This window comes from Danio rerio, chromosome 5 (genome assembly GCF_049306965.1).
Source record: "Danio rerio strain Tuebingen ecotype United States chromosome 5, GRCz12tu, whole genome shotgun sequence".
NCBI classification, from domain to species: Eukaryota; Metazoa; Chordata; class Actinopteri; order Cypriniformes; family Danionidae; genus Danio; species Danio rerio.
In genome coordinates this window covers 12463225-12477500 of record NC_133180.1, presented here as the reverse complement: position 1 = coordinate 12477500, position 14276 = coordinate 12463225, and the positions used below count along the sequence as shown (strand labels likewise).

General features: G+C 34.6%; 1 protein-coding gene across 13 annotated transcripts in view; it reads left to right on the top strand.

The window, feature by feature from the left end:
- nf2a (NF2, moesin-ezrin-radixin like (MERLIN) tumor suppressor a) overlaps nucleotides 1-14276 on the top strand; it is a 90651-nt gene that overhangs the window by 50998 nt on the left and 25377 nt on the right. For all 13 annotated transcript variants that reach the window (XR_012405990.1, XR_012405989.1, XM_073950549.1 and 10 more), the window contains 5 exon segments: nucleotides 4961-5036; nucleotides 7643-7777; nucleotides 7860-7934; nucleotides 9668-9781; nucleotides 13225-13347. Coding sequence is in view for 11 of the 13 variants with exons in the window: in XM_073950549.1 (XP_073806650.1) it covers nucleotides 4961-5036; nucleotides 7643-7777; nucleotides 7860-7934; nucleotides 9668-9781; nucleotides 13225-13347 (523 nt within the window). In the remaining 2 variants the exon portion in view is untranslated.

The following is a 14276-nucleotide window of genomic DNA, read 5'->3' as shown; positions in this document are numbered from 1 at the left end:
AAGTTTAACAATTTTACTGTTTCCAAAGTATACCTAATTATTAATTAATATTAAATCAGAAATTAAGTAAATAAATTTAATTTATTTTAATTCAATTTAATCACTTTACTGTACATTAAAATCACTATATATATTAAATTAAAATGCATTAAATTAAATTAAACACTTTAAATTAAGTTAAATTGCATTAAATTAATATAATTTCATTTAATTAAATTGCATTCAATTACATTACAATAAATGACTTTTAAATTAAACATATTTTAAATTAAATCACTTTAAATATCATTAAATTAAATTGCATTTAATTACTTTAAAATAAAATTACTTCACTTTTCAGGATACCAGATAGTATATGTATTTAGACAAATGTTTAGGAATAATTTATTATTATTATTATTATTAATATTAAGCTTATTAAATAAAGAAATAACATATTGCTCAAACATATTGCATAATTCTTCAGTCAACAGCAAATCTGTGTTGATTCATTTCCATGTAGATCAGACTGCTGTTCTTGGTCAGAATCGGCTGTAAAATGGAGCAGACTTTGTTGCTAATGAACTGTTTGGATCTGCAGTTCAGTTAAAGCACACAGTCACACAGGTGTGGTTTAACACAGTATTGTGCACTTCAAGTAAACACCCTCACAAGATAAAAATTGCCCTGCTTCCTTAACCAGAACAAGGCATGGTGTCGCTCTGCAAAACAAACATAATTGGTCCACTGTGATGACCAAACTAACTTTCTTTGTTGCTTTGGTGCACATTTAGGGGCATTTCCTTTTTTTCACTTTCTACTTGCGCTTGACAGCACTTCAGATCTATGGATGGTAAATTCTGCCAATTTTAAATAAATCAAATAAACCATGGAAATTAAAATGAAAACCAGATTAACAATTTAAGTATAAAACACTGTTCACAAAATATCTGCCAAAATGTAAAAAATTGTTTGATTTTCATTTTCACTGTGACAACACATCATCTTTGTCAAATCGATAATTAAAATGAAGTTGCGTATTTAACATTTTATTTTTACTGCATTTATGCATCAAGACTGAAAAATAAAAATCTAACACAATTTTTACCAAACTTATTATTAATGGTCACACTATTATAGTGATGCAATTCAAATTAAAATGTAAATTTAAGTTTTTCTTTTATTGACACTTATTTCAGTTTTCATTTTCATCATCATCCTGTATGCAAAGCCTATGCTAATCAGTGGGAGGGGCGTATTCATGTGACGACGAGTGTTTTCAGAGGCTGAGGGCAGGAGCACAGTTTTAATGGATAGGACAGCGTGAGTTAGTAATGTTACAGAAGTAAAATGGCAAAACTTGTTAGTTTTATGTGAAACATCTGGTGCACTGGTACAGCAAGAGGAACAGAGGATGCAGGATAAACTAATCGGCAAACATTCATTACGCAGCAAGAGTCACGGGCATCTTCGATGGCAAGAGAAACTGCATGCGTAATTGAGGCAGGCCTAGTGATGAATTTGTACAGTATGGTGTTTTAGGTCTAGTGACATTAACAATTTGTTTTTACTAAAATCTTTGAAAGACAGCTAAATTAGCTCGGTAAAGTTGGTTTTAAATTTGATCCTCACCAAGCATTCGCGCATGCATTGGCCACTTTATTAGGTACACCTGTCCAACTATTTTTTTTTTTACGCAAATTTGTAATCAGCCAATCACATGACAGCAACTCAGTGCATTTAGGCATGTAGACATGTTCAAGACGATGTGCTGCAGTTCAAACTAAGCATCACAATGGGGAAGAAAGGTAATTTAAATGACTTTGAATGTGGCATGGTTGTTGTTGCCAGGCAGGCAGGTCTGGGTATTTCATAAACTGCTGATTTACAACCATCTCTAGGGATTACAGAGAATGGTCCAAAAAGAAATAAAATATCCAGTGAGCGGCAGTTCTGTGGGAGCAAATGCCTTGTTAACACCAGAGGTCAGAGAAGAATGGCCAGACTGGTTCAAGCTGATAGAAAGGCAACAGTAACTCAAATAACCATTCATTACAACCGAAGTCTGCAGAAGAGCATCTCTGAACACAAACACGTACAATCTTGAGGCGGATGTGCTACAGCAGCAGAAGACCACACCGGGTGCCACTCGTGTCAGCTAAGAACAGGAAACTGAGGCTACATTTTGCACAGGCTCACCAAAAATGAACAATAGAAGATTGGGAAAACGTTGCCTGGTTTGATAAGTCTCAATTTCTGCTGCGACTTTCAGATGGTAGGGCAGAATTTGGCATCAACAACATAAAAAGCATGAATCCATCCTGCCTTGTATCAATGGTTCAGGCTGGTATTGGTGATGTAATGGTATGGGGCATTTTTTTTTGGCACACTTTGGACCCATTAGTACCAGTTGAGCATCATACCAACGTCACAGCCTACCTGAGTATTGTTGCTGACTAAGTCCATCCCTTTATGACCACAGTGTACCCATCTTCTGATTGCTGCTTTTAGCAGGATAACGCCTCTTGTCACAATGCGGAATCTTCTCAGACTGGTTTCTTGAACATGACAATGAGTTCACGGTATTCAAATGGCACAACAGTCACCAGATTTCAATCCAATAGAGCAGGGGTTCTCAAAATTTTTCATTCTAGGACCCACCTAGGCAAGTAAGTCAATCCCCAGACCCACCATAATATTTTAATATGAAAAAATGGGTAAAAAAAAACAAAACATAAAAAAACTCATTTACAGAGCAGTTTTTTTTAAAGAATAAATGTAATATATATGAATAAATGAATAATAAGTTTTAAGAAGAATACATTTACAGTGCAATACTAAAAGGCTTGTGTAAACACAGTTGTGTTAAGATTCTAAGATTGTAAGAGGAATAACAGTACTGAGTTATACTTATTTACAAAGACACATACATTTTAAGAACTGAAAAGCTTAAAAGAAAGCAAAGGAAATGTATTAGAGAGAAGGGTGTGCCTGCTTCTTAGAAAACAACATACCTAATCTAGAAGTTATTCTGGACAGACTGACATGCATGTCTTCTGATGGCTGTAGGTAAGCGGTATAAAAGGGCACTAAAACTTTAAGAGCAGCAGCTCCTCGGTTGAAGTATTCCTTGGCAAAAAACACCCAGAATTGCCCAAGATTTTTTTTGACTGTCTGAAAAGAAGTTGAAGGCTCCTGTCTAAAGCCACGTCTATCAGCTCCTCTGCAGCTAAAAATGAGGCTCGAAGTGCTTTTTGTGGGATGCTGGCTGTGCCTGTGATCATTTTTTGTTGATGAAGATACTCTTCTTTTTTTTAGAAGAAAATATGATCGACCTTTGTTGAAATGTGCAGAATGTTTTGTTGTCAGATGCCGTTTAAGATTTGATGGTTTCATGCTAGCACTTGCAAGCTTTTCTAAGCATAAAAGACACTGCGGGACTTCCAATCGAGGTAGGACTGATCATATTTTCTGTGTGCCTACTTTTTAGATTTGGTTTGATCTGAAGGCGTATTAGTAGGTTGCGATGCCTTTAGTTTTAAAAACTTTTCTATTTTGCCAAACGCTTTGTGGCTTCAGTCGTGAATGCTGGATGTTACAGACATAGATACGAGACGGTTCAACACAAGAGAATCGAAATTAGTTCATTCATTGAACGCAGATTCAGACTGTTTCAGCTCATGTGATTTAACTTAAATTATTCATTTAAAAAAAAAAGAATCATCTCTAAAGAGTCGTTCGCTCATTATCGCACTGGTATTGATTCACCGTAACGTAAATATACCTGCAGCTAAGTGACTTTGCGCGACCCACTAGTCTGCAATAGAGCACCTTTGGGATGTGGTGTCTTAAAAGGTTTAAAGGCCCTGCCTTAGACAGATGTTAAAGGCCTCTGACAATAAAAATACAAATTCAAACTAAAACCATACTCAAATAACCAACAAAAAATAACCACAGACTCTATAGGATGAGACTAGCTGGAAATAATCAGTGTTGGAAATGCAATAAAGAAGAGGGTACTTATTTACACATGATCTGGGAATGTTGTCTAGTTTACCCATTCTGGTGTAAAATTTTAAGAATAATGGAGGATTGGCTAGGCTGTGAGTTACTTGTAGAGCCACGGCTATGCATTCTTAGTGATAAATTAGTGATAACTAATATAGGTAAAATATCCTTTATTCTTCTCAAAATTGGATGCATTACAGCGGCTAGGATGATACTACGTAACTGGAAGTGTCCCAGAATGCCAGAAATGAAGGAGTGGATTAATGGGATGATTGAAATTGCATCATATGAGTGTATGCTGGGGAGATTGAACAATGAGGGAGAAGTACATAGAAATTGGGATAATCTTTGGCAACATTTCAAATTAGGATAACTGAGTATGTACATTCAAAGGTACCACAACCTTAATTTCCATATATGTTTGCTATACATTGTTATTCTTTGTTGAATTTTCTTGGTGTATGTGGCTGAATATGTAACATGTATCATATGTAGTGTAGGGTGAAGTGTGTTCTTTGTTCTTGGCTGTTGAACAATAAAAAAAGTTGAATCTCAAAAAATAACCACAATGCTCTCAAAAAGCCTAGTGATACCTTTGCATTCAGTCGTGCTGCTCCTGCTGTCTTTAAAAACATGAAAAGTTTGCACTGCCTGCTCTCTGTTTGTGTTTTTTAACAAGTCTTGTTGCTTGTAGACTTGTGAAGGTGGTATAAAAAGTATGCTTTTAGTATGCTATTTTTAATGGGTGAGTTTACAGCGATCTCATGTGTGTTTGTTTTCATAGCCACAAACACTTACAGTAAGACACACTGTATGACCTCTGGATTCTGCACTCCAAGTTTGTCAAGTCTCATTAAAGCCCTGCGGTGGAATAGATTTTATTTTGTGTCTAATCATTTATCCTCTCTCCTTTTTTTTCGTCTTCTCTCTCTCTCTGCCTCTCTCCCACGTTTTTGTTTATTGTGTGCTGCAGAGATGAAGCAGAGATGGAGTATTTAAAAATAGCTCAGGATCTGGAGATGTATGGGGTCAATTACTTTTCCATTAGGGTAAGAAATGCCTCCGCTGCTGTACTAAGTAACAATCCTAGATGCATCTCTCGACAACTAAAGATTTTAGAGCCAGACACTTTTATTATTGTGTGCAGTTCCTGTATTATTGTGTGTAATAAACAACCCTTTTATTATTGGTTGCATAATCACCGTCTAACCTGTTTGGAACTTTCGGTAACACTTTACTTGAAGAGGGTGTGTTTATAAGACTCTCATGAAACCTTTTTGACCATGATGTTCAACATAGGCTCATTCTGGATATGTACCCCTATATACATTTCTGGAGATTGTGAATTATGTAGCCAAAAGAACGTATGGCTGCATTTTGTCTTTGAAACGAATGCTACGGGGGCGGTATGACGCAGTTCTTTTTCACGCTTAACAGCTGACCGCTTACCTCCGTATGGCCTGCTTTCCCTGCTGTTACCAGTGTGTCCAGTGGCTCGCCATATACGTCGGTGGACTTGTGAGGTGGAGCAGAGTTGACTTTGGTGACAGGTTTAGAGTCTTGCGAAGAATGATTACAGAAAGCAGGTGAGACAAAAATAAAATGCAACAAATAAAATAGACAACTAAATAACAGGTTGAGAATGTGGTAAAATCTGAAATTGTGGTAAAAATCATGCTGCCTCAAGTGCTTTTTTTTCTGGATTGCTTTTCAAAACTCTATCGGTTGGTTTTAGGGAAGTTGGTGGGCGCTGGTCAATCGGAGCTTTTGAAAGCGCTATCATATGAGTTTAGGAAAGAAGGAAAGTGGGAGAATCAATCAGTCAGTTGACAGCGGCCTCTGATGGATTTACGCGAAGAGAGCAGGAGAAATTAGAGATCCTAAATAGCAAAAACAGCGGCCTCTAGTGGATTTGTGAAAAATAAACTGCAAAAAATAAAAAAATAAACGTACCTCCTGGGATGTATTTGGCGCTCTCCAGAAATGTATGTAGGGACACATTTTAAGAATGAGTCTGGGTTGATGATGTTACACTTGAGATTTTTACATGCTTATTACAACTGTCATTAAGTGTCATTAGCTCATGTCATTTTAAATGCAAAGGTGACATAAACAAATACATCTTTGTCATGGCAACTTGACATTACCAAGACAATATAACTAATTATAAATACATAAACTCATTAATAATATAATAAACAAATATTTAATGGCAATTAATGACATTAACAAATTAAATTTGTATCACTGTAGCTGAGATCAAGAAAAATATTAATGATATTTTCTAAAGTTCGTGACAATTATAATGGCCCGTGACAATAATGTTTATGACAGATTTATGACAGGTTAAGATAAAGACAGGTTTTATTCATTTGTCAAGTTGTCATAAAGGCATTTTCAAACAATAGCCATGTTTCCATATAAAGATGCAAATTAAAATAAAATTGTGTAAAATTGGAATATTGTATGAAACCTTTGCAAATAAAGAACCGCTTCCATCCAACGAGTCCAAGAGAACAAAACCGTCACTTCCTGATAAAACTTTCCACCAATTTTGTCACTACATGATCTATTGAAGCAAAATCACATGACTTTTTTTGATATGCATGCTGGGATTTATGGTAAATGTACTTCCATCGTAGTTTATGCACACTTTTTCCTTCTTTTTTTTAAAATATATTTTTAGTGCAAAAACATGTCAGAAATTAACATCGATGAATAAGATAATCATTCATGTAATTTGAATCCTGACCCCCACATGAAAAATTATAATAACAATAATAATAAATTTGTAATAATAAATAAACAAACAAATAAAATAATAATAAAGGAAATAAATACAAAATTATTTTACAAAAAGGCAGATTGCTCACAATCTTTTTGCCCAGGCTGAGTCTAACAGACAGGATTTTAGTCTTAGCAACCTAGAGGTTCCTGGATTATCAAAAAAAAGGGTCTCAGGAAATGTTAAGGTATATCATCGAGACTCTGTTACCAATTCCTTGCTCCTAATCGAAATGTACATTTAAAGATGGCATTAAGCTGCCGCCTAATCAAGTCGCAGAACTGCTGTGTAAGAGGACAACTACACATACAATGATAGAAAGATCCACTGTCTGATTTACATTTAACACACTGCTCAAACAGACCTGGATTAATTTTATATCTAACCTCAGGTGTAATAAACATTGTCTATGTAAAATTTTAAATTGTCTACAAGCAAAAATTGAGGCTAGGAGCACATCTTTCTCTTATCGAATTAAAAGGTTATCCTACTCAGTTGTGCGCATATTGTTTTATGCATATTTTCAAAATTTATGTACATCTTGATGTTTCCTTACAGAGATTATTTATGCAATATTCCAAAAGTGCATAAAAATAGGTGGATGGAAGTGCAGCTAATGTCATCTTTAAATTTAAAATGACATTTTTGAGCTAATGACTATGACAGTTGTCAAAAATTCCCTTAATATTCAAGAAATACAGTACATCATGTCATGGTTATAAAAGTGTCATAACAGTCTTATGAACACCACTTTCATAAGTGTTACCAAACCTTCTTGAAATGTTCGTACAATGTTGTTTCATTGTTAATAGCCATGGTAATTTTCTCATGATTGCAAAATAAATTGGTCTTTTTTTATATATCTTTAAGAATAAAAAGGGAACCAGCCTTCTGCTTGGTGTTGATGCTTTGGGCCTCCACATTTATGACCTGGACAACAGACTGACGCCCAAAATCTCCTTTCCATGGAATGAGATCCGAAACATCTCCTACAGCGATAAAGAGGTGCTCATTGAATGGACAATTCTACATTTTTACACCCCCTGCTTTATGCTAATAGGGGATTAATGGTGTCTTTTCTCCGTAGTTTGCAATTAAACCTGTGGATAAGAGAGCAGATGTCTTCAAATTCAACTCTTCAAAGCTCAGAGTAAATAAACTGGTGAGTATTTTTTTTGTTTTGTTTTTTTAATTCTGTTTTGGGGGGGTGAAGTGATGTAATGCTGTGATCAGTTTTGAAATGGTCTTACTAAGCCACTGTGATGTACCTTGGTGGTTAACCTTCATGAAAGGGTTTTGTTTTGACCCTGAAAAGAGACATAATTCATAGCAAACTAAAACCTTGTGTTTTCAGTAAGGTTGATTTTTTTAAAAAATTTTTTTATTTATTTATTTTTTTTACAGTTACTTTAAAGAGATACAACTATTTAAAATATTACGTTTAGGGCTGGTATAGAATTCTGATGGTTTAATAACCTTGAATAAAAATATTACGATATCACCATATTGGAATTGCTGCTCTAAAATATGTTATTTTTTAAATGTTTGGGGAAAGAAGCAACGTTTTTTCCGATTGAACACACACACACACACACACACACACACATACATGCATACATACATACATATATATATATATATATGTGTACACACATATACATACATATATATGTGTGTGTGTGTGTGTGTGTATATATATGTATTAGGGGTGTCAAAATGAATTCTTTCTTCCGTGCACCGCCATGAAGACAATTCGGTATTGGTTCAGTAATTATCATAACCGGTTAGTGTTCTGACGTCATTTATCTCATATGCGCTCTGTCGCAAGGGAGGCGATCGCGAGTATTTACAACGCTCCAGCGCGCAAGAGCCGATCGCAACCGTTTTTGTTGAGGGTGTGACCAATCCAAAATGGGTGTAAGAGAACTAGACAAGGATTAGAAAGTGAGCGGGATATTTATACTTGTTTGTATTATTTGCTTTAAATGCTTGTGTTGTTTAAATGTACAGTTTATATTCTGACTGCTTGTATTAAATGAAAAAATTGTATTACAAAAAGTATATAAATATAAATATTCATACATTTTTATACAAGAATTGGTGCTGTGAAGAAAATATAAAACTGTGTATGAAAAGCACCGTCAATGCACCGTGATGCACCGAGATATCGAATTGAACCGAATCGATGGCATGATAATTGTAATCGAATCATAAGACCAGTGTAGGTTCACAGCTCTAATATATATATATATATATATATATATATAGAGAGAGAGAGAGAGAGAGAGAGAGAGAAACAAATTGTAAATATACTGAATATTATTGTTTTTATTACTGTTTTATCCTAAAAATGTACAGTTAAATAATATACAATATGAATAATTAATATTGAATAATAATATAATATATTGAATATTAATGTGATAAATTGAATAATATGATGTATTGTTGATATTATATTTAATGATTATATATAAATATCATCTTTTTTTTGTTTTTTGTTTTTGCTACTACTACTATTTACTGTGTGTACTGTTTTTATTTTTTTATTGTAAACTTTATAACTGCTTTGGCAATACATTTGTAACAATTGTCATGCCAATAAAGCAATTATTGAATTGAATTGAATTGAATTGAATTGAATTGAATTGAATTGAATTGAATTGAATTGAATTGAATTGAGAGAGAGAGCGATAAAGAGAGAGATATATATTAGTGCTGTCAAAATTAGTGCGTTAACGCATGCAATTTAATTTAAAATATTTAACGCGTTAAAAAAAATAAACTGCTAAACTGGAGAAAGTGACTGTAAAAGTGACACATATACTGATGTTGTGAATTGTCTCTATTTACGCTTAAATTAGTTTTTACACAGGGCATTTTGCATGTTTCCAGATTCTCCAGCTGTGCATCGGGAACCATGATCTCTTCATGAGGAGACGCAGGGTTGATTCATTGGAGGTCCAGCAGATGAAGACTCAGGCTAGAGAAGAGAAAGCTCGCAAACAGGTCTGTAAGAAAGTGATTGCATGATAAACTGCTAAAGAGAGAGAGAGAGAGAAATAACAAATCAAATAAAACAATATTTTATGGGCTCTGGTTTTCAATGAGTTTCTGTCTTACAGGATAAAAAGAAAAGCAAGCAAAGAAAGTTGACAGAAGTAAAATATAAAAGCAAATTGAGAAACATTAAAATGATCTGACAAGAGCACTGAAGATAAGCAGACAGCTTAAAAGAGAGAATTAATAATTACTTTTTTTCTGTTGACAGTCTAGCTAGTTCTAGATGGCAAATGATCAATATAGTGTAGGAAAAAAAGCATCCATATTAGTTTTTCATGATTGCTTTCTTTGTAGGTAAATAATGTTCACTAAATATAAACGTTTTCAGTAAATGTGCTTTTTGAAAGAAACCTCTAATGTTCAAGTCTGCATTTATTGCTGTTATTATTCATGTTTTTTCCCCTTAATAACACTTTAAGGAATTGTATGTTCAAAAGAACAGCGTTCATTTGAAAAAGAAATCTTTTGATACATTGTAAAAGTCTTTCATCTAACGTTTGGTACTTTTATTTCATACTTGCTAAAAAAAACATTCATTTCTTTAGTGAAAATAGTGCATTTTTAACCCAACTGTTGATTTTTGTCCAAATTTGATCCCATGCTGATTAAAACAATCCAGCAATATTAGAGTAGATTATTGTTATTATTACTCTTTTTTTTTTTAAATAATTATCTCCCAGTTGGAGGTGGAGGAGTTTAAGTATCTTGCGCTTTTGTTTACGAGTGAGGGAAGGATGGAACGTGAGATTGACACGCGGATCGGTGCAGTGGCAGCAGTAATACGGTCGATGTAATTGTCCGTTATGGTAAAGGAGGAGCTGAGCTGAAAGGCAAAGCTCTCGATTTACTGGTCAATCTACGTTCCTACTCTCACCTATGAAGCTCATGACCAAAAGGACAAAATCTCGGATACAAGCAGCTGAAATGAGTTACCTTTGCAGGGTAGCAGGGTGGACTCTTATAGATAGGCCTCTTTTCCAATTGTGTGAAAATGTAGTGGGCGTGGCCAACCTGTAATCTCAATCAAGACTGACCAATAGAAAAAGGCCTTTCATGCTGAGGGAAGATACCGCCCACTGAGCTGCAGCCTTCAAAACTTTTCAAGAAAGCAAAATGAATGAATGCACAATGAAAAATGTGGTGCTAACTGCATGAAATAGCATTAGTTTATTTATCATTTTTGTTTTATCAATGACACATTTATTTTTTATTAAATGTTTTTTTTTTATTTTTTGGTTTTTTTTTTAATTACAATGTACCTAATTTTAAACTAAAACTACATATGTTTGTTTGAATAATAATGACACAAAATTAACTCCAGCGGGTTGGCGGTTCATTCCGCTGTGGCAACCCCAGATTAATGAAGGGACAAAGCTGACAAGAAAATGAATGAATGAGTGAATTAACTCCAGCATACATGGGTTCAAAACTGTGTGTCATAAATGACAGCAGAACAGACAGCAAAAGTAATGAGTGTGCATTGAAAATTGTGGTAACTGCATAATAGGACAATAGTTTTTTTTGCAATTTAAAACATTTTATTATCACTGACATAATTTTTTATCATTTTTTTTATTAAATGTTAAATTTTTTATTTTTTAATTACTATGTGCTTAATTTTTCCCTAAAACTAAATATTTTTGATTAAATAATAAACAAAACTAACTCGATACAAAATGGAGTAAGACTAAATCATGATGATATTTCTCGTCGAGGTGAAGAGTTTTCTCGTGGATTGTGATGTTATAATGGAGCGTGAGGGTGAATTTAGCACTGAAGATTGGAGGCAGGATTGGATTTGAACTGCACATCAAGTGCTTTGCACACACCTAAGATCCCAGGCTGGCCTCAGAGTTGCGCGTCACTCATTTGCTTGTGCAGCTGAGTGTGACATAATAGTTATTTTCACTGGAGTTCAAAGGTTGCTGATTCCAAAAGCAAAGGCTGCTACAACTGCAGCCACACATTAACCATGGCTCATAGAATACGATGGGATAGCACTTCAGATGCTTAAAGCCTTAATCATCATAAACACTAATCACAAAACACAAAAAGTAAGATATGTGGAGTATTTCTATTTCAGTCACATTAAAGTGCAGTACAGGCATGTAAACGCCGTAATCAGACTATTAGCATTGTGTTGGACTTTTAGCTGCATTTTATTGTCATCATCACCAAACACACGTTTATGTTGTCCGGGAGAAAACTGGAAGCTGTTGCTGAATGGTAAAACCAAAAATGACATGATCACAATGAGTAGAGTTTATAGCTAAATATTAGCAGTGTTTGAATAATTCATTACATTCATTCATTCATTTTCTGGTCGGCTTAGTCCCTTTATTAATCCGGGGTCGCCACAGCGGAATAAACCGCAAACTTATCCAGCACGTTTTTATGCAGTGGATGCCCTTCCAGCCGCAACCCATCTCTGGGAAACATCCACACACACTCAATCACACACACTCATACACTACAGACAGTTTAGCCTACCCAGTTCACCTGTACCGCATGTCTTTAAACTGTGGGGGAAACCGAAGCACCCGGAGGAAACCCACGCGAACGCAGGGAGAACATGCAAACTCCACACAGAAACACCAACTGAGCCGAGGCTAGACCCAGCGACCTTCTTGCTGTGTGGTGACAGCACTAACTACTGTGCCACTGCGTCGCCTTAATTCATTACAATAAATGTAAAATATCAAGTTGATTAAAAAAAAAAAACTAAATGGTTTGGCATTTTGTGTCTTTTTTTACATTTTTTTAATTCATATTTTTTATTTTTAATAAATTTTTTCTCAGTTGAATAAAATACATTTTTTATTCATATATTGGCAAATACTTTGCTAATATTTAAAATTATGTATTATAATTATAATAAAATTATAAATAATGTATAAACACTATTTTTCATTTATATATTAGCAAATGATTTTGCGATGTTTGCATGTCCTTTACTGCATAGAATTAGTATAAATAGAAGTAAAATAACATTTATTCGAGTCCTCTTATAGAGTGTAACATTTTACGGCAATAATCTGTAAAAGAAAACAAACAAAAAATTCTGCTATTAAAAATATTTTGTTGAATGATAGTGTCTTTTTTTTGTTGTTTTTTTTAATCATCAATAGTCAATAGAGCTTATGTTTTAGTGTTGAAAAATGCTACAAATGCTTGCAGTTTTAGAAAACATCATACTGCTTTAAAGAGCTTGAAAAGTGTCGAATATTGTCTCCTCGCTAGTAAATCTTGCATTTATTTTTTTTATTTATTTTTTTCTGTTGCACCTTAAGGCACCTTTAACCAAGTGCTGGATTTTTGATCCACTAAAGCCATTTAGCAGCAGTGCAATCGTGGTGAAATCCGGATGTGCTTTTTGCACCTCTCTGCAGATGGAGCGGCAGCGGCTAGAGAGAGAGAAACAGTTGCGTGAGGATGCAGAGAGAGCGCGTGATGAACTCCAGAGGAGACTCATTCAGTTACAGGACGAAGCTCACTTGGCCAATGAAGCACTGGTGAGAAACTGCATTAAATATACTTTCACAGGTCGATCAGTTCTAGCACTTTAGTATGTGGACTACTGGACCCATGCTGAATGAGCCACATACTGGTTTTTTTAAAGAGTGATAAGGTTGTAAGGAAGATTTTAAGCTTAAGATTTTTATCCTAATGTATGTTCTGTACCAGCTAAATTAGATTTAACATATTGTTTTATTGGATTAACCAGTCATAATAAACCTGTAGCAATATGTCAAAACTATAGTAAAAATAGTTCTAAAAGTAAAAAAATGTATTAAATACAATATTATTACAATTATAAAACAGGTAAGTGATATTCTAAGTTGATCTCTCTTGTATTTTGTAGTGCTGTATTTATACCATAGTAGTGTATAAACCGGCTGGTAGTGTTTGCTTTGCTTTGGGGGTAATTGTTGTGATCTCCTGATTGCAACTGAGAAATTCTGGGAAATCTCTAGTCTAGACTGATGGCATTTCATGCCGTTCAGCCTTATAATCTTAAAATGTGAGCAAAAATCACCTGCTTTATCATTACTCTAGACATTACGCTAGAGAATCATTCAAACACTAGCTCTTAAGTGACATTGGTGAATTAGTAACGATTTCTTCTGTTTTGACGGTCAGCTGCAGATGTGAATAAATTGTGTAAGAAAGTAGTTCCTCTCACAAAAACATTGATTTTCTTTTTTTATATACACGATTGTGCCGTCAAACTGTTGTATAAACGCAATATTAGACGAGCAGCAGTGCGATACGGCTGTTTATCGTCAGTGGTGGAACACTTAGGCCCTCGCCCTGCAGCCTCAAGCCTATGCATGCCTCCCACTAGTGCCGATTTACAGCCATATATATGCATTTTGCGACAAGATAAGCCATACACACATAGCTGTTAGACACTGTTCTCTGCACCCATCGAGTCAGTAAA